Raw genomic sequence first — 26,616 nt, forward strand, 5'->3', positions numbered from 1 at the left:
TCACTTTGAGGGGAATATGATCTTTTTTCAACAAACACGTCTCTTATAACGTTGCAGAGGAAACTGAGGAATTATGCGTGGTTGTTACACTTACTTATTTTTTCCTCCTCCTGCTGTAACTAGTTCAATCTTTTCCCTCTGTTCCCCTGACTTTTCCCTATCTTTCTTAATAAAAGTGCCTTACTTTATCCCCAGCCAACTGTGCTAAGTGCTCTTTTCTAGTTGTAGACTGCAGTAAATCCCTGAATTGCAAAAATTAAAGCACAGCATCAGCTCATATTACACTACCCCCTACAACACAGCCCCACCTCATTGCCAAAAGGTCAGACTGCCAGACAGCCAAGCTCCATGGTTTCTTGGCACTGGTGTAGCATGCAAAGTCATAAATGGTGTCCATTGAACTGTTATATGATTAACAGAAAATGTACCCATCTTAACAAGAATTTGAGATTTTTACTTTTTAATCCCCAAGAAATACAATATAAACTATCATAGAATTTGAATGACAGATCTGGGCCCAGCTTGATAAGATTGCCAGAACACTCCCACAGAGCTGCAATGACAGTTGTAACATGATAATAGTTTCCAGCCTTCAAGAATACTATGTCTTATTTTTCTTGCCCAGGTGTTTATCTGACTACAGCAGTGGAAGCGCATGAAGCAGCAAACAAAAAGTTTTGGGAGGTAATGCCCAGAGGGACAAAATCTGGCCCTGTGAGTAAGGAGCCTTGGCCAACAAGAACTACACAGAAGCTAGGCCAAGGTGGAATCCTCCTTCACAATTCATATGCAGGGCTAAAGAACCAATGCAGCTGGGGCACATCTGATATGACAGTGTATGGGAAGGAGTACCATGAATGCCTGTATGGCAGTGGATCCATTCCTTGGCCTACACTCACGCCCATAAGGAGATACACAGACCTTGTACTTAGCTCTACACAGCAGCACAAAAAGGGGTGCTGAATCCCTCCTGTGAAAGCCCTTTGCTGCCTTTTACCTCTTTCCTCCTTTCAATGGAGAAATGGCATTTCTATTGTAATTTGAGCCTGGCACTTCAGCGGGGGCCAGAATTTTCCCCAGAGCTATCAGAAAAATCTAACCTCTTAAGGAAAGCTAACATGCAGAGTGTTGATAATTAATTACTGAAACTAAGAGGAATAAATTCTGTTGAAAAGGCTTCTCTAACTCCACAGAACAAGTTCAAGATGAATAAAAAATGGCCTCTCCTTCTTTATAGTTAAATGATCATTTTTACCATTTTGGTTATGTGAAAAAATGAAAAGTGGTGACTTTCTCCATGGTAACACACCAGTTTACCCAAAGGTTCTGATTCCCTTTTCTGGCCTTGCTCCCACTGGTCCAAGAGTCAACTAAATAATTATTGATGTGTGTATAAATTAAAGCAAGAAAGCCTTTACTCAGTCATTTCCAAGCTTCTAAAATACTTTAATGGGTCTGGATTCGGAGGAAAAAAATAGGAACTTTATAAGGATCTGAAAGAAATAGATCCCACACGGGACAAATGCAGAGGCACAGCAATTTCCTTTTGACCTCACAGGGGAACAAGGTTAAGATATAGATTTGATAGACTATTCTGCATTTCATTACAAGGATTCGGAGAGTCTCTCTCTCTCACACACACACACACACACAGAGACGGACCATGATTTCCTTATGGGGTAAAGTGTGAGTGATAGGCAAACCTCAAAAGCTTTGGGGCTTTGGTTCCTTTCAGCATTTGGAGGCAGAGATGGCAATCATAGAACTTGTCCAAACATATTCATATCAGGAATGGGAAAACCTGTCACTACAAAAATCTATTAGCCTGACCCTTGGTTCATCCCCAAATTGACAGACAGACAAACTTTGGATAAAGTTTAGTCATTGTTTCTATGCCCTCTCTAAACTTGTACTGCCTTTTGGTGCACATTAGCCCTACATCTTGCAGGTTTCTATGCTGGCTTCATTTTCTTGCTCCAAGCAGGATGCTTCTTACAGGAGTAGAAGAGTGGATTACGTCTTCTTTTGCCACCAGGCGCTGTTTAAGGGGAACACCGGCTGTGGTTGAAGTCACTACAGTTTCACCAGTGAGAGACCAGAATCTGTCCCCACTATTTATTTCCTAATTTGGCACAAGAGGCCACACTGCAATGCTAGGCACTAACAATGCGAAAGGTTTAAAATATTAATCTTACTGAATGTGTTTCATTTAGGGATAATACACAATATACATATGATCATCATACACTCTACAGATAAGCAGAATACATGTTAAACTATGGATTTCTCAGAGTACAACTCAGCCTTGCCCGGGAAAGTGACATTTGTTCTATTTTTGAAGCAAGGGTAAATAAGAGAGATCAAAGACTTCTCTATTACAGATTTCAGTGATGCCAAAATTATGCACTCTTTCAAGATGTTATTATATTTCTCTAGCTGAACTGAAATTAATCTGGCATCTTCAACAAACTGAGGGCCCAATCCTACAAGTTACTAACCAGCACCTATGAGGTACTGAGCACCCTCAATTCCTTTTGATTTCAATGTGACTGCAAGTTGTGGGGAGTTGATATCTTCCTTATCTTGAAAATTCAGGCAGCAAAAGAGGAGGGTTCTTGCAATCCTTCTGGAGGAGGTTTCAGTGCAGACAGGCAGTCAGCTCTTTCCACTATGGGAATAAATCTGTGAAATGATCCTGTCATCTTTTAGCAGCTTTTCTGCAAAACATTTTACCTTCATGTCCTCTGTTCTCCTGGGCCCAACCACAATGCTAACAACACTGTTTCTGTGTCCCAGATTCTTTAGCTTTTTCCTTTAGAAACAAAGTTTCCTTTTTAATTCTTTGTTAATGATTTCCAGCTTGATGGTTCTTTTGCCTGCCCTATTTCCGTGTCTCTGGCAAACAACTTTTTCACACTGGGCATGAGAGAAATGAAAGGCTTCAATATTTGACAGGCGTTCTTTTGTTTCATTGTTGCTGTCCTCACGTATCAGCTATGTAGGAGGAGATGGAAGAAGGGTCTAAGTGTTGTCCATCCATAGATCAAATACCTGATGGCCATCTTGCATACAAGGTAGGCCTCTCCTGCGGTGCTGCTGCCTGCTAAATGAACATTTTGTTCTATAACTGTAGGCTTCTATTTTAGCCCTATATGTGACGTCACTTTGGACAGGGTCATCAGTGTGGCTAGTGGAAACTCAATTTCCATTCCACATAAAACTGCAAAAAATGTAAATATATTTTCATTCCAAATCAGAACAAAAACAGAACATTTGAAATTTCCCACAAAACAAAATTTTCAAAAAAAAAAAAAATTCTCGTGAGTTGAAATGTTCCATTTTGATACAATCAAAATATTTCATTCAGACTTTGACTTTATTTTATATTATTTATAAAAACATTGAGAAAAGCATTTTGAAATTTTATTTTACAGAATAAATATAATAGGAAATAAGAGTTCACAATGCTTTGCTATGATTTTTTTCCTCAATGATTTTTTGCTTATATCAACACATTCCTGCGGAAAGCGTCACTATTGACTAACCTGCATTTTGCATCAGAAAATTTTCAAAATGCTCTGTTTATTAGTACTTGTCTGCTTGTTTAGAACAGTGAGGTGATTGGATTCCAGTGAATGGATTCAGTATAGCCTGCTCAGCAACAGTTTTAATTAGCTAAGACATCACAGTCTCTCTAGAGGAGCTCTTGCAAAATACATGATGGTGGTAGGGTTGCCAGGCATCCAGTTTTCAACCGGAACGCTCAGTCGAAAAGGGACCATTAAAAGTCCAATTGCCAGTGCAGCAGGGGCTCCTGGAAGTGGCTACACAGTCCTTGCGGCCCCTAGGCACATGGGTGGCCAGGAAGGCTCCGTGCACTGCCCCCGCTCTTGCTGCCGGCTCCGCAGCTCACATTGACCAGGAACTGTGACCTAGCGGCTGCAGGGACCTGGCTGCCAATTCCTGGGAGCCATGGTAAGCGCAGCCGGGACCCTGCACTCCATCCTGCAACCCAATCCCCTGCCCCAGCCCAGAGTCCCCTCCAACACCCAAACTCCCTCCCTGATCCCACACCTTCACCCCCTCCACATACCAACCCCCCTGCCCCAGCCTGGAGTCCCCTCCTGCACCCCAAACCCCTCATCCCCAGCCTCACCCCAGAGCCCACACCCCCAGCCAGAGCCCACCCCCTCTCCTGCACTCCGAACTCCTCATCCCCAACCCAGAATCCCCTCCTGCATCCCAAACCCCTCATCCCCAGCCTCACCCCAGAGCCCACACCCCCAGCTGGAGCCCACCCCCTCTCCTGCACTCCGAACTCCTCATCCCCAACCCAGAATCCCCTCCTGCATCCCAAACCCCTCATCCCCAGCCTCACCCCAGAGCCCACACCCCCAGCTGGAGCCCGCATCTCCTCCCGCACTCTCAACTCCTTGGCCCCACCTCAGAACCCTCTCCCGCACCCTGAACCTCTAACTTCTAGCCCCATCCAGAGCACGCACCCCCAGCCCAGGCCCATGCTCCCCCTGCAACAGGCAAGAGCCCTCTCCCTCATCCCAACCCTTCATCCCTTGCCCAACCCCAGAGCCTGCACCCCCAGCCAGAGCCCACATCCTCTGCTCCAGCCTGGTGAAAGTGAGTGAGGGTGGGGGAAGAGCGAGCAACAGAGGGAGGGCAGATGGAGTGAGCAGGGGTGGGGCCTCAGAGAAGGGGCAGGGAAGGGTGTTGGGTTTTGTGCAATTAGAAAGATGGCAACCCTAGATGTGGAGAGTTTTTAAATCTCATGAGAAGGAAGGATTATTGTGAATTGTGTCTTACCCCGTCCAGTCTGTCAGATCCACATCTTTCAGACACAGAACTAGCATGTGTGTTTGAGAGAGAGCATGAGAGACAGAATGTTCTTTTGTGCTTCTGCAACAACCCAATCTTTATGATGAATAAGTTGGCCTCTTCCAGAGTGAGAATGTACAGTTTGCTGCAGTCTGTGTTCCCAGAAAACTGTGTTCCTCACTAGGACATCAAGTATGTAGATGAACATGAGCACAGTATGTGTAGCAGGGTGCAGCTGTACCGTACTATGATGCTGTCACCACTGTAGGGGGCCTTTTTTTCTGGTGCAATAATCAAGGCTGTCCAATTATCAAGGAATTAATAGGCTGCTGGTGGAAAGAAGCATTGTGATTGAGCAAGAGATCACAGTTGGAGCATTAAAAATAAAGTAAAATTGGCAGGCTAAGTAAGATTCCAGGGAAGGAAAAGTGTTTCTCTCCCCACCTCCCACTCCCACCCCCACCCCAACTTTTTAAAGAAAACAATGGGACTCTGATGTTTCATTACCAAAAATTACCTTAGTTATACAAATGTAAAAACAAATGTCATGGTTTAGAGATTCTGCAATTCTCAAGTAGTAGAAAACTGGAAAACTTAAATGCAGCCCTAGAATTTAATACCATCAGCTTTCCCCACACTGTGCAAACAATTAAGCATCTCTGAAGATTAGCTACTGTAAATGACAAGAGTTTAGACTCTTGATCACAGAATAACTTTAATTCTGGATTTGTCCAAAATTGTGCTAATATCAGAATTTTCAGCAATTCTGAACAGAGATTTTTTATGGATTGCTACAGGTCAGGCTACTTTTATGTATTAATAATTCACAGGTTTTGCAGAAAATGTATGAGGGATGGATGAGACATCTTCCCAGCAAGTATTTTTTAAGTACACTTTTTACAAACTCCATCAATTAAAACATTTTAGAATAAGCTTTAAAACTATTATAAAGAAAATGAATAAGTATTTCCGCCTACACACTGCCACTGGGTTTCAGTATTAATCACTACTGTATATACAGCTCAAATTCAACAAAGACTATCTAAATTATTTCTCCTCTTTATGTTTCCAAAGCATTTATTTTTCAAAAATAATAAAACATTGCACAGTCACTGGCATCAATGTGTGACTAAACTCATGTTCACTGTCTAAGTGGGTCTTGTAGTTTGACTGCAAAAAAGTATGCATCAGTTATTGCTTGAGTATGCATTAACTTTGTCAGTGTTTTCACCAATCATTTTCATTCAACAGAGGCAAGTGTCATTGCTTTGGTCAGAATAGCGTTATCACAGGCAAAGAGTAATATATTGCCCATTGTGACAGACAGAATCATTATCATCATCATCAATCCTACGTATTGTACTGTGGCACATGAATCAAGGGATCTAGCTGTATTTGGTTACTGTATACATATTTTTGTAGCCACTGTAAATAAGGGAGGATGGAGGTAAATGGGCACAACTCTAAAGACCTAGCTGATGTTGCATCCTGTTAAACCTCCTGAGGACCTAAGCCAAAATGTATTGGTATGAAAATACAACATTTACCTTAGTTGTTTGCCTTGTCATATTCCACAGTACTGCAATAAGGTATTTGTGACCCTAAGAGCATCCTTAGGCCAGAGGGCAAGTGGCTCCCTGGTATGTAGCAGTGAGTTTCAGCTGGCTAGACCATTGTCCTCCAATTCATTGGTGTCATGATCTGTAACTAAAATGTGTCATGTAATATATGACTGGAAAACTAATAACACAATGGGGATTAATATCATTGTGACATATATGTATGAATACCCTATATGGAGTCATGGATCTTCTCTGATATTATGTTTTAAAGTCTGTATATGAATGAAGTAGAAACAGGTGTGCCCAATCTTGAATACAAATGAAGCACAGTTGACCAGTGACAATGGGACTGCAGTTTACTTATGTAGTAAACAGAACCACCAAAGCTCACGAGGTAGTTGTGGAATCTGCATGTCCCTATCACAAAGGACTGTGTATTTTGCTTGTCTAACCAGCCTGGTCATCAGGCAGAGACAATGTAGACATATTTATATGCAAGGTAAACAAAGCCATTAGAAGAATAGGTGGGGAAAGATGATCACTTAATCTTGACAGGAGATGGAGACAGCACCCTCAAAAAGCCTTCCCGCTTTTTGAAGCAGGGTCAATGAACTTTTAGAGATATACTTTTCAAGGTTTACTGATCTATAAAGGGAGGCGCAGAGAACACCTACGTTATCCATCACTTTAGGGATAAAGAGGCCAGAGTTCTTGAGATTGCAGAAAGATGGGTCCTTCAACCAATGGGGTTGAAACCTCTGAAAACTGCTTATAGTTGAGAAACCTGCTTAGGCAAAGATTGTAACTGGCTCGAGTTAAGCTTTAGACTTCGAAGCATATTCCTACTTTTGTTTCTAACCTTTATATTTTAACTCACTTAAAATCCTGTCTCCGTTTGTTAATAAACTTGTTTTACTTTTAATCAAAACCAATCCAGTGCTGTGTTTGAATTAAAATGTTTGTTAATTCCTGTGAAAGTGATAAAGTTTGTCTCTTTAAAGGAGAACACGAACCCCTGAATGGTCTAGGAAAGCAGCTTGTCTGCTGGCAGTTTGGGTCCAGGCTGTGAGGACAGCAGCAGAGCATTTAAGGCACCCAGGCTACAGGGCAGGCAATGACACACATACCCACAAGTCTGGATTGCACCCCAGTATTCCAAACAGTGAATTATATGAAAATGAAGAAACCGGTATTTAATCCCTGCCCACCCACATCATCTGATGCATACAAACACGGTTTTTTAATAAATATTTTGGACACAAAGAGGCAGATTTATTCATATTTAGAAAAGTCGTCTGGTTATATAGTGCTGTACAACCACAGATCTCCAAAAACAGTGCTTTAAAAAAGAAGGCAAATATCATTAACTCTGTTTTACAGATTGGGAAACATAGGCACAAAAACGCAAAATAACTTGTCCAAGATCACAGAACTGGTCAGTAGAACATCACAGTCTGGCCCTTTCCCCTCACCGCCAATGGGGAGCATGACTGGAGGCTCTGCCTGTATCAGAGGACACTTCCCAGCCAGCTCAGACCCAGTGCCAGGGCTATGAGCAGACCTTTCCTTGAGTGGTGGGTTTGCAGGGACCGGGTTGTAATCTTGTCCATCTGCCATTCATCCATAGCTCTCACTCACCCACTTCTCTTCTCTGGGTCTCTCTCTCTCTCCTTCCTGGTTACCCTCACCCTTTTACAGGTCCCATCACCTCTATTTGCTCCTCTTTCCCTCTCCACATGGATCCCGCCCTTCTCCTAAAAGTGTATGTCCCACATCCTCCTGATCACCCCTGATAACATTTGCCCCAATCTCAGCCCTCCCTTCATTCCCACCCTATCCATTTCCCAACATCCACCCCCACCACCCCTCTGCCCCTTTCAGGTCACCATTCCACACCTGATGACCACCCCCATCCTTACCTCCTCTCCCTCCCCTTCTCTTGCTGTCCCTGGGATGCCCACTCCATCTCTAAAAAGATCATAGTCATTCACAACCTGTTCATCTCTCTCTCCCTCCAGCTTCTGGCGCTCACACAGACTTGCATCCCTTTGTCTGATGCTGCTTCTGCAGCTGCCCTCTCTTACAGAGGCCTCTCCTCTCACACTCCGCACCCTGGATCAGAAAAGGGTGGGGTTGGTGGCCTTCTCCTCTCCACTTCCCGACACCACCATCTCTGCCACCTCCCCATTCCCTATCTTTCTCCCCTTTTGAACAGCTCTGCATCTGACTCTCCTTCCCTCTCCCACTTCATGTTGCGATCATCTACCATCCACCCAACTCTTCCCCATCAGCTTCCTCTCTGACTTTGACTGCTGGTTCTCTCTCTTCAACTCCTCACAATCTTCCATGCTCATCCTTGGTTACTTCAGCTTCCATGCTGATGATCCATCCAACCCATTAGCTGCACATTTCCTTGCTCTCACTTCCTCATTCACTCTGAAGCCCTGGTTCAGCTCTCCCGCTCACCAAAAGGGCTGTCCACTTGACTTGGCCTTCACCAATTGCTGCGCTCTCTCTCTGATCTCTTTGTTGCTCAGTCCCCCCTCTCCGACCATCACTGTTCTCTCTGTTAGCCCCACTTGCCCTGTCACTCAGTTTTTCCATGACTTCCAGTTCACCAGCATCGATCACTTCTCGTCTGCTTTCTGCCCTCATTCACTGCCTTCTTTTCTCTTTCTTCCATGGATATAATTGTTGATTCTCTCCATTCTTCTCTTTTCTGCACCCTTAACTCTTTTGTCCCCCACTCCCATCACAAAGTGCACCCTGCCAACCCCCGTGACGGTCTTACCACCAACATCCACTTCCTCTGCTCCTGCGCTTGCACTGCATACAATCTCTGGTGGAAATCCTCTGACCACATTGACTTCCCATGCTACAAATTTGTTCTTTCATCCTTCAGTTCTGCCATCTTCCTAGCTAAACAATTTCTCCAACTTCACTGAATCCCAGATGCATTTTCACCACCTTTGACTCACTCCTCAAAACCCTCCCCTGCACAGGATCTCAACAATTTCTTCCAGGAGAAAATTGACAAAATAAAATGGAACCTTCTTCCTGTCCCCATTCTACCCATCATCTCCCATTCATTGTTGAAATGTCAGCTCCTGTCTTTGATTGGCCCATGATGCCAGGCTCCATCACCCACTTGTTAAATTTTTAGACAACCACCTTTGTGCTTTTTACCAGGCCTCCCCTCAGATTTGAGAGTTGCTCCTTGTAAACATCTTCAAAACTGCCTATCATGCTGACTAATACTGTCTCTTAGTTTCCTTTTACTCCCCTATCTGTCTGCCTGTAAACATCCATTGTCTCTCAGCTTATGCTAAGGCTATGTCTACACTACACCTATGTTGGCAAAACGTATGAATATTCTGTCCCCCTGAGTGACACAAGTTACACCCACATAAGTGCTCGAGTGCACAGCACCATGTCAGCAGGAAAGCTTCTCCCTCCAACATAGCTTATGCCGCTCATGAGGTGGTGTTTATGCCAATGGGAGAACTCTCTCCCATCAGTGTAGAGCATCTTCATCACATGCACTGCAGCGGTGCAGCTGCCGTGCTGTAAGTGTAGACATGCCCTTAGACTGTAAGCTCTTTGGAGCTCAGACCATCTTTTTAATCTGTCTTGGGGGCTCCAGCTCCTTCACTGGGGCTCCTAGAAGCCACAGTAATACAAATAATAATAAATAATAAAACTCAGACAGTCTATCCAGAGCTCCATTCACCAGACTACACTGGGTGCCAATAATAATTATAATGAATTGTTATAATTTCTTTGAATTCTTCTAGTGCCTACAGTGTGCTAGGCACTGTCCACCCACACAGGAAGACTTTGAGCGTATCTACACATACCATGCTGCAGAAGCACAGCTGCACTGTGCTGTAGTGCTCAGTGAAGATGCTACCTATGCCAACAGGAGAGCTTCTCCCATCAACCCAGGTATTTCACCTCCGAGGGGCAGTAGCTATGGTTCATGGGAGAAGCCCTCCTGTCGACATAGCACAGTTTACACCATGGGTTATGTCAGTATAACTGCATCCCTGAGGTAGGGTTGCCAACTTTCTGATTGCAGAAAACTGAACATCCCCTGCCCCTTCCTGCGGCCCCGCCCATTCTGAGGCCTCACTCCCACTCACTCCATCCCCTGGTCCCTTCATCACTTGCTCTCCCCCATCCTTGCTCACTCGCTCATTTTCACCAGGATGGGGCAGGGGATGCAGGAGGGGGTGAGGATGCGTGCTCTGGGTTGGGGCTGTGGATGGACTTTGGGAGTGCAGGGTTTGGAGTGCAGGAGGGGGCTTTGGGGTGGGGCCAAGGGGTTCAGAGTGTGGGAAGAGGCTCAGGGCTGGGGCAGAGGATTGCGGTTCAGGAAGGAATGCAGGCTCTGGGAGGAAGTTTGAGTGTGGGAGGGGTCTCAAGGCTGGGACAGGGGGCTCAGGTATGGAAAGGGGTTCGGGGTGCGGGCTCGAGGAAGCGCTTACCTCAGGCAGCTCCCAGGAAGCAGAAATGTCCATCTGGCTCCTAGGCACATGGGTAGCCAAGGGGCTTTGCGCACTTCCCCCGTCCACATGCACTGCCCCTGCAGCTCCCATTGGCTGTGGTACCTGGCCAATGGGAGCTGCGGAGCCGCCACTCGGGGTGGCACCTGCACCGTGGGCAGGAGCAGCGCACGGAGCTTCCCTGGCCACCCATGCACTTAGGAGCCAGAGGGACATGCCGGGAGCAGCGTGGAGCCGGCCGCTGAGGCCAACCAGATTTTTAGTAGCCCGGTCAACTGCGCTGACTGAAGCTACCAAAGTTCCTTTTCAACTGGGCATTCCGGTCAAAAACCAGATGCCTGGTAACGCTACCCTGAGGGTGTGGATTTTCCATCCCCCTGAGCGGCATTGTTATACTGAAATAAGTCTGTAGTGTAGACCAAACCACAGTCTCTGCGGAAGAGCTATCTGTCAAATGGGAATAACTCTACCTCCCTGCCGGGAGATGTTGTGAAGTTTAACATTTATAAGAGCATTTGATATGCTCACATGAAAGGCAGTATCTATAAAAGCAAGTTGTTCTTATTAATTTCCAAAACAACTTATAGTTTACCCATAAGATACCAAGAAATAAATCTCGACATGTTAAATTTCAGGCTCTGATGCTGAAGAAAATGGGTGTTACTTTCTTGTAAAATTTGTTTAACACAATGGTTTTAAGATTAAAGACCAGAATAGATTAAACTGCTCACTCTAACATTCTTTAGGGAAAACTTTATCTAACATCCATAGACCCATATTTTACACTGCCTCAAAAACCATCTCTCTTTTAGCAGGCAAATACTTACGATTACAATCCAGGAAACTACTAACCTAACAGTAAATATAGTTTATTAAAACTTTCCTATAGAATTGTTTATACATACTTTACAATGATTTCTTTCTCAAAAAGGTCATTCATTTAGAAGTTATGAATGGCAAATGTATTATATATATAATATAAATATATTATAGTGTATATAGGTAAATATACATATATATATACATATACATAAATATACATGCTTAAGCATCGGCAAATATGAAGCATATCTCACACACACACACAAAGAGATTTATATCTTTTTATAAAAAGAAGGTGAAATTAAAAATGGAATGTCCTGAGTTGATGGATCAATATTAAGATTTCTAATGAAGTGTGATCCATTGCAAACACATATAGCCACTTGACTATGAATGTCAGGTCACAAAACTGATTTTTCAAGGTTTCATTTCACCATTAGGAATTACTTGTGCACAATTCCACTTTTGTTACTGAAAAGCGTTATACAATCACTGTGCAGGTATACTGCGGAACTGAAACGAGAAAGTGCTGATACGAAACCATTTCTTACAGTATAAAATAAAGATATGTTTAGCATTTTTTTCTATTTTTTGTCCAACTCTTTTCTAGTTTCTCTTATTTCTTTTCAACTCTCATTCCTTTTTAACTACCTGTTTCTCTTCCACCTGGCATCAGTCAGAATCACCGCAATAAAACTGATCTTGATGTTAGCTAGATAACAGAATAGCTACTTTTAAACAGTTTGGAAGGAAAAAATTCTTTATATTTAAAATTGTTTTCCTTCCTTAAGCTCTTTCTCTGTAAGCATGCAGGTAAATGTGCACCTTCTGACTAAGATGGGGCTGCTCTTTCAAAGGAAGAGCTGCAGGCTGTCGGCAGGAAGGACAAGATGGTATAGAAATGTAATATGAGCAAGCTGTGGAAATGGAAGAATTACATGCGGTTGTCAAAGTCTTAGCATTTTCATCTAGAAAATTCCAGCTCACAGAAGTTGACTGTTATGTCATGTTCACTGTAAGCACGTGTGTGCATTGCTTGGTATTTTTGTTTTATAAAATATAAATAAGCACACAGGCGTAAACCAAAAGTGAAGGTGGGTAGAAATGTGACTGTACATGGTGTGGTGGCAATGGAATCCAATATGCATTTAGGGAGTAAAACCCAAAACATTCATATTATGTCCCATCCCAATTTACCTCTTTCATCTACATGCACCTAATCCTCCTAATTGCTCATTACCCTTCTTCAATCTGACATGGCTAGATTACCATTTTTGTAGGTACTGTCTTTTTACAGAAGAGTCAAATACCGGTGGATTAGATAAACATGCACAAAGTGTATAATTTATTTGTGTGTATATTACAAGCCTTCAACTCATGGATTAATGACAAGTGGCTGTAAAAAAAAATAATGTTTTTTTTTCTTTCTTTAAGTTTCTGTTCCTAGGTGGCTGGTTCCAAAAGCATATGTTTGACATGTCTCACATTATTAACATACCTCACACATTCCACTATCACCTCTGTACAATGCTTCAATGGACAACAGGAACTGAGCATTATAATTCAATGTATGGAAATACTCTAAATATCTTATGTTGAAAACAATGCTATGGCATCAGACTGCTGTTGGGACAAAATAAAACATATATAGTAAGTCTATACAAGCCTATTAAAGTACTAAATGCACAACATTTTTCTTCTTGCATTATTACACTGCCATAGATAGCCTTCCCATTGAATGCCATTTCCCATAATAGTGACATGTGACATTTTTGTTACATACTGTCCAGGACAATTCAGAATGGAACAATCATTCAGATTATCTGTTGGGAACCTGGTCTTTCAAATCAAGCATGTCTTCAATAGTGCTATTCTCAGTTTACACAGAAGTGAGCTGTAGCTCACGAAAGCTTATGCTCAAATAAATTGGTTAGCCACAAGTCCTCCTTTTCTTTTTGCGAATACAGACTAACACGGCTGCTACTCTGAAACCTATAAGAGATTAGTTTTCTAAGCAATCTGTATAGGCGCAGGTGCAATTATTTTTGCATGTGTGGAAAAAAATCTAATTTGTCAACACAAATTATGTATTTAAGCATTTATCTACCCGGACCTCAAAGCTGCAAACTTTACCAAAGCAAATAATCCAAACTCATATGAGCATTCTCAGTGAAGTCAGTACTCACTTGAGCAATGAAGATTTGTGTGTGTAAGAGTCTGCAGGATTATGTCCTTGATTTGACAGAAGATGCAATTTTCCTGTACAAATCCGATTTGTTGTGGATGGAAAACTGTATACCCAGTTCAGGAGGACTGAGAGAAGCCCCTTTAAAAATACATCCCTCAAACTACTTTCAGGTAAGACATCTACTGTGTGTTTTGCAACTACAACAATGGACCTTGAACACAAAAAAAGCTTTATTATTTCCTTAAGGAGCAGTCAAATTATTAAAGAATGGTTGATATTACTTTTTATTTGTTTAAGATGAGGTAGATCCTACAAAGTGCTAAGCACTGGCTAAACACATGTTTATCCATCCCTACCACATAGATCTTACAATGTAAAAATGGATGAAGGGCGGGGTAAAGGAGAAAAACATATGGACAATATGTTGAAGTACACCATGCCTTACACAGAGACCATGTGTTCCTGAAATGCCAGTCAGTTGCCCTTTCTATATGACCCACCCATAATCTGATCCAGAAACGGGCTTATAAAGGTCAAGGGGCATGATCTATTGGAAAGTCTATGTCATTAAAGAAAGTTGAGAATTGCAGAAATGTTAGCTTAATTCCTTTCTTCTGAAGCGCACAATATAGACCTGCCTGTGGAGAGACGTGAGAAGCAAGCATTCCTGCTCTTCAGTACCTCTAATTTTCATATAGATTTTTGGTTTTTTATGGTGATAGGGAGTTTGATCAGTCATGATAATTCAATATTTTTTTCAAACCTATTAAATTATTATTTGCTTTTTATTTTCTTGGTGGCAAATTTTTTTTATTTTGCTATTAGTACACTATAGCAGTGTGATTCTGCTATGAGATCTATTTTACTTGCAGTGTTGACAAGATGGGCCAAGAGCGTAAAGAAAAAAAACAGGATAATTGCCCTCGGGGGGAGGGGAGAGAAAGGGGGGACTTTGTTCACTGCTAGACCCTAAAAATATTTGCTACAGGTCTCAGAGTGAAAGATCATTATTCATAATACTGCTAGCATGCTGGTAAGATTTGCAATCGCTTCAGAAAAGCTATAAAAAGGATTAGAAGTTTAAAAATATTTTATTAATACATTTTGCATTTGATCCTAGGTAAACTGAAGGGTTTTGGTATCTTTGTTCTTTTCTACTTGACGCTACAATTGGATTTCATATGTTAACATGGCCATATGTCCCTGAAACCATTTGGACGTCATGGATCTGTTTCTCACATACACTCAGGTAACATTGCTCTGGCAGTGTAAGGGACCAGTGAAAATGGGTGTAGCTGTAATTTGCACCCAGTTAGAGGCACATTAACATCCCAAGAAAGATGTAAAAGGGCTTTGCTGAAAATGAGACTCCGCCCGCATGAGTCTATATTAAACAAAAGGTTATTGGTGCATGAAGAAATCACACACGTGCAAGTCAACTATTCATCACGTTCACCTGCAGCAGCAGTAGCCTCAGTATTTAACTCACTAAACCCTAGCTATTTTCAGTCAAACTTTACCGAGAAAACTATTCATCATACTCCTGAGTATTCTGCTGCCCTTTTCAAACTATTTTTCTGCTGTTCTTTCGTTTCTACTGTACACAACATATCAATGGTTAAAATGCGAAGACCCAAAATAACTCAACATGTCACTGTTTACCATGCAGTCTGCTGCACTGGATAGAATGCAATGGGAGTTTCAGAACTTCTAATTAGGATAGGAATTACGTCAGTGACAACAGAAAGTGTCCAAGACTCAGTTTACTGGACAAGTGGGTCATTCTGTGTATTTGTGTGTGTGAATTCAGAATTTCGGGTTCCATTAGCAGCACAAGAAATATCTACTCCATACAAACATATGATGGTATCATCATACTAAGTGTAACAAGGAGTGAGCAGAGATGTAAAGGGCCTGTGTGTCAGAGAGAAGCATAAAGAACACCACAAATAGAGAAAACAAAGAACTATTTTATATAGACAAAACAACAAGAGGTGTTAACTTATCCTTTTACATGTTCTCCTTCGATTTTACAATTTCTCTACCAATATTTTCCATGCTACTTGTCAAAATATAGTTAGTAATATTCACTGTGAATTCTACTGCTTATTTCACATATAGCCTTCAGTGATAGGGCATTCTACAATAGGTCTGTTACTAATCTTTCAACATCATATTTCCCTTACCATGTAGTAACCACTGGCTTAGCTTTTCTAAGGCACATCTTACACCTGACACTAAATAATGAGCAGAAAAATGAAATATAGTTTAACTTATGGTATCAGTAATGCTATGTTTGTTGCATAATGAAAGATGTCTAGAAGACTCTGAATCATGTTCTCTCTCTTTCTGAAGAATACTGACTTGTTTGGGTTGTTTTTTAGTCGTGTATCAACATTTTTTGTTTTGGTTTAAAAAGTCCAATCAAATGAATTTAGGAAGTGTTGCTGTCAGTGAAAAATAAGTATAAGTTATGTCAAATATAATGTAGGAATACTTTACAGTGCAAGTACCATTACTGCACGGTACACTCTGTTCCCTTATTATTCTCAGTGCTAGACCCGCAGAGTATGAAATGATTTGAAGTGATTTAATATTATATACACTTGCACGCTTTGAAGTGGGCCAAGGCAACTGCAATTCATCATTTTTGTGACCTTGAACATTTAAGCATGAAAAAAACCTGGTCATTTATGGTTGACAAATACCATTATGAATTGCATGACTAGTCATTAAGAACAGAGGTCAGTCCCCAACCCCTCCCTGTCTACACATAGTTTGCATTATTCTCTGTACTCTATTAATTGTAGCCTATAGATAAAATGACATAGAAGATGTATGTTATTCCCTCCTCTCTCAGTTACTCAAAAGGTTACAGTTTTTACTTCCAGCAATTAACGTAGAAAACCTAGCTGATAATTTTCTAATATAGGTCTTTCAGACATTCCTTTTTAAAAATAAATAAATTCCCAACTTTTTCCATTATACAGAGTAAAGAACTAGATTTTGTCATGCCACTTAGAATTAGTTTGCACCCCAGTTAGCACTGCACAGTTTTGCATTATGTGAAAAAAGAAGTATTGCATTGTACTTTTTGCAGATTTCCACATTAATCTGTGAAAAAAAATAACAGATGCAAAATTTCCTCTTGTGGTACTTTCTCTCTAGAACAGAACTGAGAAAAATAGCCAAACACAGGGACATTATATTATTCCAGGAAAAATCACTTATATTTATAGAGATCATTTTTACTGCATACAAGTATATTTAGGGGTTACTTTTTCCTTATTAAAGAGACTAGAACTTCAGCTGGCAAGTCATTTTGCATTAATAGAAAACTTTACCTCTGTGTAAAAAACAAGGCTTTGACAGAAGAGGGGGAAGAAGATGGCAAAAAATCTAGTGGATTATTGCCATAAGAAATGCCCATCGTTTACCAGAACTACAATACATACACAAGTGCAGTCACAACGCACAATGAAGAAAACCAAAGTAGTAACCAGATAAGTTAACCATGTGAAATGAACTATTAGCCCCATGCCAATCAGAATTGGTTGAAGAATGATACAATGATTAATAAAACCTCAAGATTATACTGCACTTCTAGATCATCGCATCACAGCCTTTGACCCTTCGATGCAGTAAAGAATCAAAAAATAAAGTAAGATCTTCCAGAACAACATATTTTCAATTAACCAGATACTACATGACAAACTTTCACATGAATATACATCTGGGTTTCACTTAGCAAACCATTTGTAAAAAATGGATTTGGACCTTAAGATCAATTAATCAACACATGTTCATTATCTCTGCTGCAACTTTAATGCCTCTGGGGTTTTTATGTTTTAGTTAAAGGATATAAAAGGTGGCAAATCATCAGACACAGTTGCCAGATGCATAGTAATTTCAGGGTGCTGGTTTGCTCTTTTCAAGCTTGTATAGTCTTCTGTAATTTCTTTCACCACTAACCAGATGACACTGCAAACTCACCCCAAGTTTTGGAAACTTTCTGCATTATACCAAGATTCTCAGACACTAAGATTAAAACTACCAATGATAAATGACCCTGTAGTACTATATTCACTACTATGTTCTCCCACTAAAATCTTTATGCAGCTTCCTATACACAAATTCTTTACTCTGATTCAACCTTCCTTCCAAACCCAATCCAAAGACGCTCTATTGGTAGCAAACCCAGCATACACATTAAGGTGTGTTAAATATATGGAATTACAATGTACATGCTGCACAACAGGGGAATAAAAGAAAGAAATGTTGCCCCTACCTTGATCGGCTTAGATGACTGACACTTGACATGATGGGACACGGTTGCTGTTTGGTTCATGTTTCAGCACCCTGGATAGCGCACCGTCCCACAAGGCGCTGGCATGGGTGGCTGGAAATCAGTTCTTTTCTCTAGCAGACTTTGCTGCTGGTGGCTGTGCTGCTGCAGCAGGAGCGTTTCTTACTCTAGGCTGAGAGAGTCGGTATCGTACTTAGCTTCAGAGCACTCATTCCGTTCATCAGCCTCGGCTCTCCTGGCGATGTGCAACAGCAAGCTAAAATGCTGCTTCGATTCGCTTCCACTGAACCTTTCCAGCACCGAGACTGTGACAGCTACACAGCTCAGCCACTGATCTTGGCTCCCATTCTCTCCGAAAGGGCTGAATGCCAGAGAAAGCACGCCAGATTAACTGCGGGTCCGTGGCTTAATGGGGCACTGAAAAATCCCCCTCCCACCCCATTAAATAAGATAGTTTCAAAAAGTTTATGTTCTTCTGAGTGTTTATTACAGGGATTATTTTTCGCATGCTTCACCCTTTTTCTGTGTGGGTTTGTTTCCGTTGATTCTACTGCTTTCCCATTGCTGCAAGAATGACACAAACCTCATCAGATATCACAGATGCCAGATTGTGAACATCAGTGTCACATGCACACACTATGCCAATATAGCATGTTCCTCTTCCCCGTTTCCTGGGATGTGTCCCTGGCTGTAGAGCCTGAAAGGGAGAAACAAGAAAATATTATTCCTCTAAATCAGGAGAAAAGGAACTCGGGCTGGACTTTGCTAGCTCCCTTCTTGCCAAAGAACTTTTCTTGGGCTATTGGACTGTGTCATGTCCTGAAAATATCCCCTCCACATTTCTGACAAGGACCAACAACTAAATAAGAGATTGCTCCCAGGGGACCCACCCTAGGTTTTATGACAAACCCAATGGATGCTGAGACAGAACTTTATTTGTATTTGTATTTATTTGGTTTTCCACTGAATGCATCCAATGAAGTGAGCTGTAGCTCACGAAAGCTTATGCTCAAACATATTTGCTAGTCTCTAAGGTGCCACAAGTACTCCTTTTCTTATTTGTATTATCATAGTTCATAGGAGCCCTACTTATGGATATGCCCCATTGTGCCAGAGGCTGAACAGACAAAACAAAAATATGGTCCCCGCCCCAAAGATCTCTCAATCTAAGCATAAGACAAGAGAGCACAGATGTATACAAACAGATAGGGAGTACAAGGAAACAATGTGGCAATATTGGTGAGCCAATAGTCTCTGCACTCCAACAGTCTAATCCTTGTCAAGTCCCCTTTCCCCCCATAGGAATCGCAGCAAAGGGGTTTTCAGGAGGGATTTGAAAGAGAACAATAAAGTGGCTCTACGGATGCTTATGGAGAGTTCCATGTATGAGGGGCAGCATGAGAGAAAGTGGGCAGTTGAGGGTAACATCATTGCCAGCTGTAGAGCTTGTCAGAGAGCTGGTGTTTAGCAATCCCTGAAGTTCATACCCCTTTAAGTCATCTCACATTGGGCATGCAAATTCAAAATTCATTTTTCCAATTTTGGCCCAGGCTCACAGGCCTGGGAACCACAGTAAGCTGATGAGACAAGAGGCTTTCCTGTGGAAGAAACTGCCAGGGATTCCCTGAGACAGGGAACAACCTGAATACAAACTGTGCATGGATTTTTGTATCCTCTACGAACAAACCGCCTGACTACTCCATGGACAGCTTGCGCAGGTCTCTTTGAGGAAAGGAAGGGCTTTAGATATGGACTAGGCTATATTTCTTCTGCTGCTGACCCCTTCTGCCAAGAGTAGTGTCTGCTCAACTGAGGTTTAGAACACCACTGCCCAGGGACAGCCCACTGACAGAAATATGCCCAAAGTTTCTGAAAAAATAGTATCTTCCCAAGCGAGCTAGGAGCCTCTTAGGTGCCATGTCCCTGGTAACAATTAGCCTGCACAGCCCACTCCCTTCACCTTGCTTCATTTTATTGGATCATGAGTAATAAAAGCACCATGTTCAGCAAGCGTATTTAATAGCTCAGTACTGCTCTTTCACCACCCACATCCAGGCAGGACTGAAACATAATGGATTTAGTTCCAAAACAATCACAGAAAACTATGACTTTTAAATACACATTTGACTTTGTAGGTTTCTAAACTGATATTGGGGGAAAACACAAGATAATATTATGTGAAAAAAGTCTTTTTCAGGCTAACAGGATCTCTGTAAACTTCCCTACACCATGACTCCTACTATTTATGTTCACAATGCAAAGAAAATCCTCACTAGATGGTTGCAGAGATTATCAGATATTGGGACTTGGGGTAAATGGAAGAACCTCTGGGGAGTCAACAATACACTTTTTTTCTTGAATCAGAAACATAGTTAGTATTTAATAAGGTGTTGGCTACTTTAAGTCAAGAGAATGAACTAATGAGATTTTTAGTGTGACTAAAATATATATTGATTTTATAAGCTTCAATAGGCACTACACAAGTTTTTATGCCCTGTTTTATGATTTGCAATAGCTGATCTCCTGTGTTAGTTTAAAGTCTATTTTGGTGGCTAACTCATAAAATGGTTCCTTAAACAACAAAAGAAAAAAAAGTTTAAAAGGCTGCCAAAGATTTAAGAGATCAATAATTTCCCAGCTTTATATGTAGATGGACTTCTACAAATTTTAATTTATGTACCCCTAGAACATACATATATTGCTGATTAACCTTCCAGTCTTATTAGATATAACCTAATTATAAGTATAACCCTAACAAGGGTGACCAGACGTAGTAATGACTCTGTAAGTGCACCATTTATCATTATAAAATATCTCAGAAACAATTTAGATCAATAGAATGGGGTTCCACAAAGTGCTGACTGAAATCCTCTAGAGCGTTGGCCTATTGCTTAATTCTCTGGTAATGTCATTCATTCCCATCCTTTGGGTTTTTTTATGCAGTCTTTAATCCTTTGTAGTGTGTAATCCTCTTTGATAACTGGCTGCTTAACAAAATGCTCCTGTGTTGTTGACTGCTAATGCAAGTATCCATGCTGCCCCATGAGGAGGTTTTCAAGCATCCATGTGCTCACAGGGTTCAATTAAACAACAGAGATTACCAAAATATATTTGAGAATATTAAAGCTAAGAACAGATGCCTTTATTGCACTTTGCAATAGAACAGGTGGTAACTGTACCTCTCAGTACACTGAATGAACCTCTTTCCTTAAATATTTAAAATTATTAAGAAATTGCTGTGACAGTTCATAATATAAACTAAACTTCCTATTATTGTAAGTCCTGTAATAAAAACACTCATGACCACCCCATCCCTGGAACGCAATAAGTGATTGCAGTCATCCACTTCTGCTATTATAGACACTGTTCCCTGAGGCTCCTGATAACTATTAAAGGCCTTCTGTACCCCACTGTCAGTACCACCTGATATGGCTCCCTTGCCACATATTTTTTCTCCTCCTTGCTTTCTTTCTAAACCTTATGTTCTTTCTGAAAACTTACTGTATTTTAGAACTCCAGTTTTCTAATTTAATTTGTATAACTGATGTGCTACAAGAACAAAAGCAAACCAATATCTCTAGTTAGGTACTCCCCATGGAACCAACCCGCTTTCCTGTAGCTATTTGCTTTCTTTTGTTAACATAGGCATACACTGAAGTTTTCTTTTATTGCCTTCCCACAAGCTCAAGGCCTGATTTTGAATTCACGTATTCTGGCGTTGATGTCGTTGTTACTTCTGCTCACATTGGATTGAAATCAGATTCAGGGCCTCTCTGTTTAGGTGCATAATAATTCTGTGGCTAATTATACATGGCACCAGTAAACCTTAGACTACTCTTGGATTGCCATCTTGATTACTGTTTTATTCAAAAGGAGCTGAATTCTGAGCAGGTTTGTGAGCAAACCTAAGGCTCAAACACAACAGAAACACCAGGACACTATGCAAAGGATTCTGCACATGTGTACACACAAAACACAGGAAGCCTTCTCCCTGCATTGCAGTATGGGGTTGGCATGACCAGTGGATTCATATACAGTTCAAATTCTAATGGTCAAACCCTATGTTGGAAGAAAATAACAGACCATAGTTGAGTGTTACTAATGCACGCGCACACACACACACACAGATTGTACTCTGCAGTCATGGGGCTTGCGAGGTTAAACCACTTGAAGTAGAAATCAGGAATTCAGGAAAGAAATCACTCAGATAAGGAACACCTTGAAAGAACAACCCTTTAATGTTTATTTTAATTTTCTCTAATGCAAGCGTGGAACCATATAGGACTACAGCCTACTTTTGTTAACCTGCAACTGTCACTGCTTTTATATTTTAAATAAATGAGTCTTTAATGTGGTGAACTCTTTTATACCTTGAAGAGCAGTGTACTATCTTGGAATGCATCATCCCAATATATTTAACTTAGTTCAACTTTTCACACATACACACTATCCAAAAAAAAAAAAACCAAAAAATACCCTTCAATTGCATTGTACAAATATACATATGTTAAAAACAGCTCAATGCGAATCAGCAACAGTTGATGTTCTTGTACAAAGAAGAGAATCCAGTTTCCTGCTTAAAATTATTTTCTTTATGAGGCCCAGGCAAACACTGGAAAGTGCTATCCATTGTTTTGAACTGATAGAGAAACATACCCAAACATTTCAAGGTGTCTTCCTATTTTACAGATAAGCCAACATCGACACATACAAACTGCTGCTCCACTGCAAAATATCTGATGATTCCTCGACTATTATCAAGCTCTATTTTAATTTTCATAGAAAATAGTCAGATAGACTTTTTGGTATATCTGTTCAGAAAGGAGGGGCAGGCTGTAGTATTCTGATTCTTGACAGAAACTTTTAAGTTTCTGCAAAAAAAAAAAAAAAAGCTCTCAATCAGTTCTTAATTTATGGCCTGAAAGTGGGAAAATCCTGATGTTTGAATAAGAAGAGTCTGCTCTGACAGGTTTATCTGAGGACTATGAACTTGTAGTCTATCATGAAAACAAGATCAACAGCATCCACATGTCATGGACTGGATAGCAGAGTTTGTTGGCAGACATGATAAAAATGAAAAACAGACGGGTGAAGACAGCACTGGTGTCATAAGGGAGAAGAGAAGAGAAGGATGTAAGAGGAAAGGGGGAAATGTTAGCTTGGGGTGAGTAAAAGATAAACATAGAATCATAGAATCATAGAATATCAGGGTTGGAAAGGACCCCAGAAGGTCATCTAGTCCAACCCCCTGCTCGAAGCAGGACCAATTCCCAGTTAAATCATCCCAGCCAGGGCTTTGTCAAGCCTGACCTTAAAAACCTCTAAGGAAGGAGATTCTACCACCTCCCTAGGTAACGCATTCCAGTGTTTCACCACCCTCTTAGTGAAAAAGTTTTTCCTAATATCCAATCTAAACCTCCCCCACTGCAACTTGAGACCATTACTCCTCGTTCTGTCATCTGCTACCATTGAGAACAGTCTAGAGCCATCCTCTTTGGAACCCCCTTTCAGGTAGTTGAAAGCAGCTATCAAATCCCCCCTCATTCTTCTCTTCTGCAGGCTAAACAATCCCAGCTCCCTCAGCCTCTCCTCATAACTCATGTGTTCCAGTCCCCTAATCATTTTTGTTGCCCTTCGCTGGACTCTCTCCAATTTATCCACATCCTTCTTGAAGTGTGGGGCCCAAAACTGGACACAGTACTCCAGATGAGGCCTCACCAATGTCGAATAGAGGGGAACGATCACGTCCCTCGATCTGCTCACTATGCCCCTACTTATACATCCCAAAATGCCATTGGCCTTTTTGGCAACAAGGGCACACTGCTGACTCATATCCAGCTTCTCGTCCACTGTCACCCCTAGGTCCTTTTCCGCAGAACTCCTGCCTAGCCATTCGGTCCCTAGTCTGTAGCTGTGCATTGGGTTCTTCCGTCCTAAGTGCAGGACTCTGCACTTATCCTTATTGAACCTCATCAGATTTCTTTTGGCCCAATCCTCCAATTTGTCTAGGTCCTTCTGTATCCTATCCCTCCCCTCCAGCGTATCTACCACTCCTCCCAGTTTAGTATCATCCGCAAATTTGCTGAGAGTGCAATCCACACCATCCTCCAGATCATTTATGAAGATATTGAACAAAACCGGCCGCAGGACCGACCCTTGGGGCACTCCACTTGATACCAGCTGCCAACTAGACATGGAGCCATTGATCACTACCCATTGAGCCCGACAATCTAGCCAACTTTCTACACACCTTATAGTGCATTCATCCAGCCCATACTTCCTTAACTTGCTGACAAGAATACTGTGGGAGACCGTGTCAAAAGCTTTACTAAAGTCAAGAAACAATACATCCACTGCTTTCCCTTCATCCACCTCATCATCTAACATCACCTGCAACAACCTACATAGGCAGATAGAAGGTGACTTTATGAGCTACTTGAGCAGCAACACACTCACCAGGCCCCTTAAGAACTGCTGAATGAATTTTGATCATGGCGGATGTGAAGAGTGACTGCACCAGCTATACCATCCTCCTGTGCACACATTTGTGCAATTCCATTGTTCATTAGCCTTCAGAGGGGAAGTGGAAGGAACATCCATTTTTTGCCCTTTTTTCATTGCTTTCAAACAGCACTGCAGAGTAATAGCAAATATGTCAGGGAACAGGCAAAAAAAGAAATCTGTATTGCCACAGAAACTCCATTCATCTTACTTTCTATCCTAGTATATGAGAGACTTTGGCACCATAAAACATCAGATTGTCCCATTCTTTTTACATATTTGTATTACAGGGGTTCCGAGAGGTCCAAACTGAGATCAGGGCCCCTCAGTGCTGGGTGCTGTACAGAAATATAGAAGAGGCAGTATCAACCCCAGAGAGTTTACCATCTAATCAGACAAGTCAGAAAAAGGGTGGGAGAAGTGAAGTAGCATTTCTCCCATTTTACAGATAGGGAACTTAAGCACAGAGTGAATAAGTTACTTGTCCAAGGTCACACTGGAAGACTGTGGCAAGGTCAGGACAGAAACCAGAATGTCTGAACCCAAGCACAAGGACTTAATAAGACAACCACTCTTCCTCTCTTTTTCAAAGATAAGGAATTTCTTATATTTTAACCTTTATTAGTAGGAATTCTTTTGTTATAAAAATGGAGCAAAAAACAGAGGCAAACCATTGGAATTGATGGTTTAATTCTCTGCATAACAACTATTTCCGCTACCAACAAGACTAACATTGTCTGCCACCAGAAAAGCCTTAGAATCAAATCAAGTCACACACACTTGAGCTCAAGAAACAAATAATAAGGATACGCCAGCAAAGAAGCCGTCTCCTCCCATTTAATAGGGTAGATGTTTAAGTTCTCATTAACTGTTACAAAATATTGGAGAAGTCCCAAAAGCAGCAGAAGTATCTTCCAGTACCAATTTACACTCCTTTAAGCATGAAAACATTGATTACCATAGGGACAATAAGAACCAAATAGAATGCTTATACTGAAAGAATTTTATAGCCTTGTCTAACCTTCCAGCATCTTCTCTCCTGCTGGAGGATGGGCATGAGCACTGGAATTTGGCACTGGATCTAGATCTAAAGTCTCCTAAAGTCCAGAAGTTCTTCATCTTGGATTCAGGTTGGGATTCAAGTTTTTAATGAAAGATCAGAGAAGACAGAGAATATTTTGTCTGAATCTGATTCTGTATCTCATTACTTTTCAGCATGGAAAAAAGAGAGAAAGTTTTTTCTTTTGATGATTAATTTTTATTATGAACAGACCCTGTCTATATTTTATGTTACATCTCTGAGATCAGGCAGGAAAGGCACAAAGCAGCCTTCCAGCTTGAATAAAAACATGGCCTAGTGACTCAAAAAAGTAACAGAAGAAATTTGGCTCCATCCATTACAGATCCTCCTCTCATGGGCCGTATGAGTTCTGGGTTTACAAGACATGTTACCACCTGTTCTGTGGCTGTTGCTATAAAGAGTCTAACAAAAGAACATCTCTAGAAGAACAATACTCAATCTATAACGAATGCCAAGTCAAAACCTTAGGGATACTACTGAACAACAAGGACTGCTCTATTTTCCTACATTTGCACTCAAAAGGATACAAATCTGCAAGTTGGTCAATTTTAGTATCATATTCATCCAGACCTTTTTTCTGGATGAAATTTATAAATTGGCTTGCATGGGCAGCTTTTTGTCTTGAGCCATCTGAAAAACACTTCAGCTGCTTTTCTTAGGAGCCTTTCCTCAGCTTTAGACTTCATACTTTCCATTTGTATTAGTCTAATTATTATCTATATTGCAGCAGCACCTATCATGTGGCATGTTTTGCACAGACATAAAAGAAAATGCAGTCCCTGTATACACACACAACAAGATAAGGATATACCTTACAACAC

At 41.2% G+C, this 26,616-nt stretch overlaps 1 protein-coding gene across 1 annotated transcript in view; it reads right to left on the reverse strand.

The window, feature by feature from the left end:
* DPP10 (dipeptidyl peptidase like 10) overlaps nt 1-18,295 on the reverse strand; it is an 876,126-nt gene extending 857,831 nt beyond the window's left edge. Inside the window, exon 1 of the mRNA XM_084642969.1 lies at nt 18,196-18,295. Coding sequence (XP_084499095.1) covers nt 18,196-18,255 — 60 coding nt within the window. The 5' untranslated portion in view covers nt 18,256-18,295. The remainder of the gene's footprint in view (nt 1-18,195) is intronic.
* Between the last annotated feature and the right edge of the window lie 8,321 nt (nt 18,296-26,616).

The sequence above is a fragment of the Lepidochelys olivacea genome, assembly GCF_965140295.1.
Source record: "Lepidochelys olivacea isolate rLepOli2 genome assembly, chromosome: 11".
Classification (NCBI taxonomy): Eukaryota; Metazoa; Chordata; order Testudines; family Cheloniidae; genus Lepidochelys; species Lepidochelys olivacea.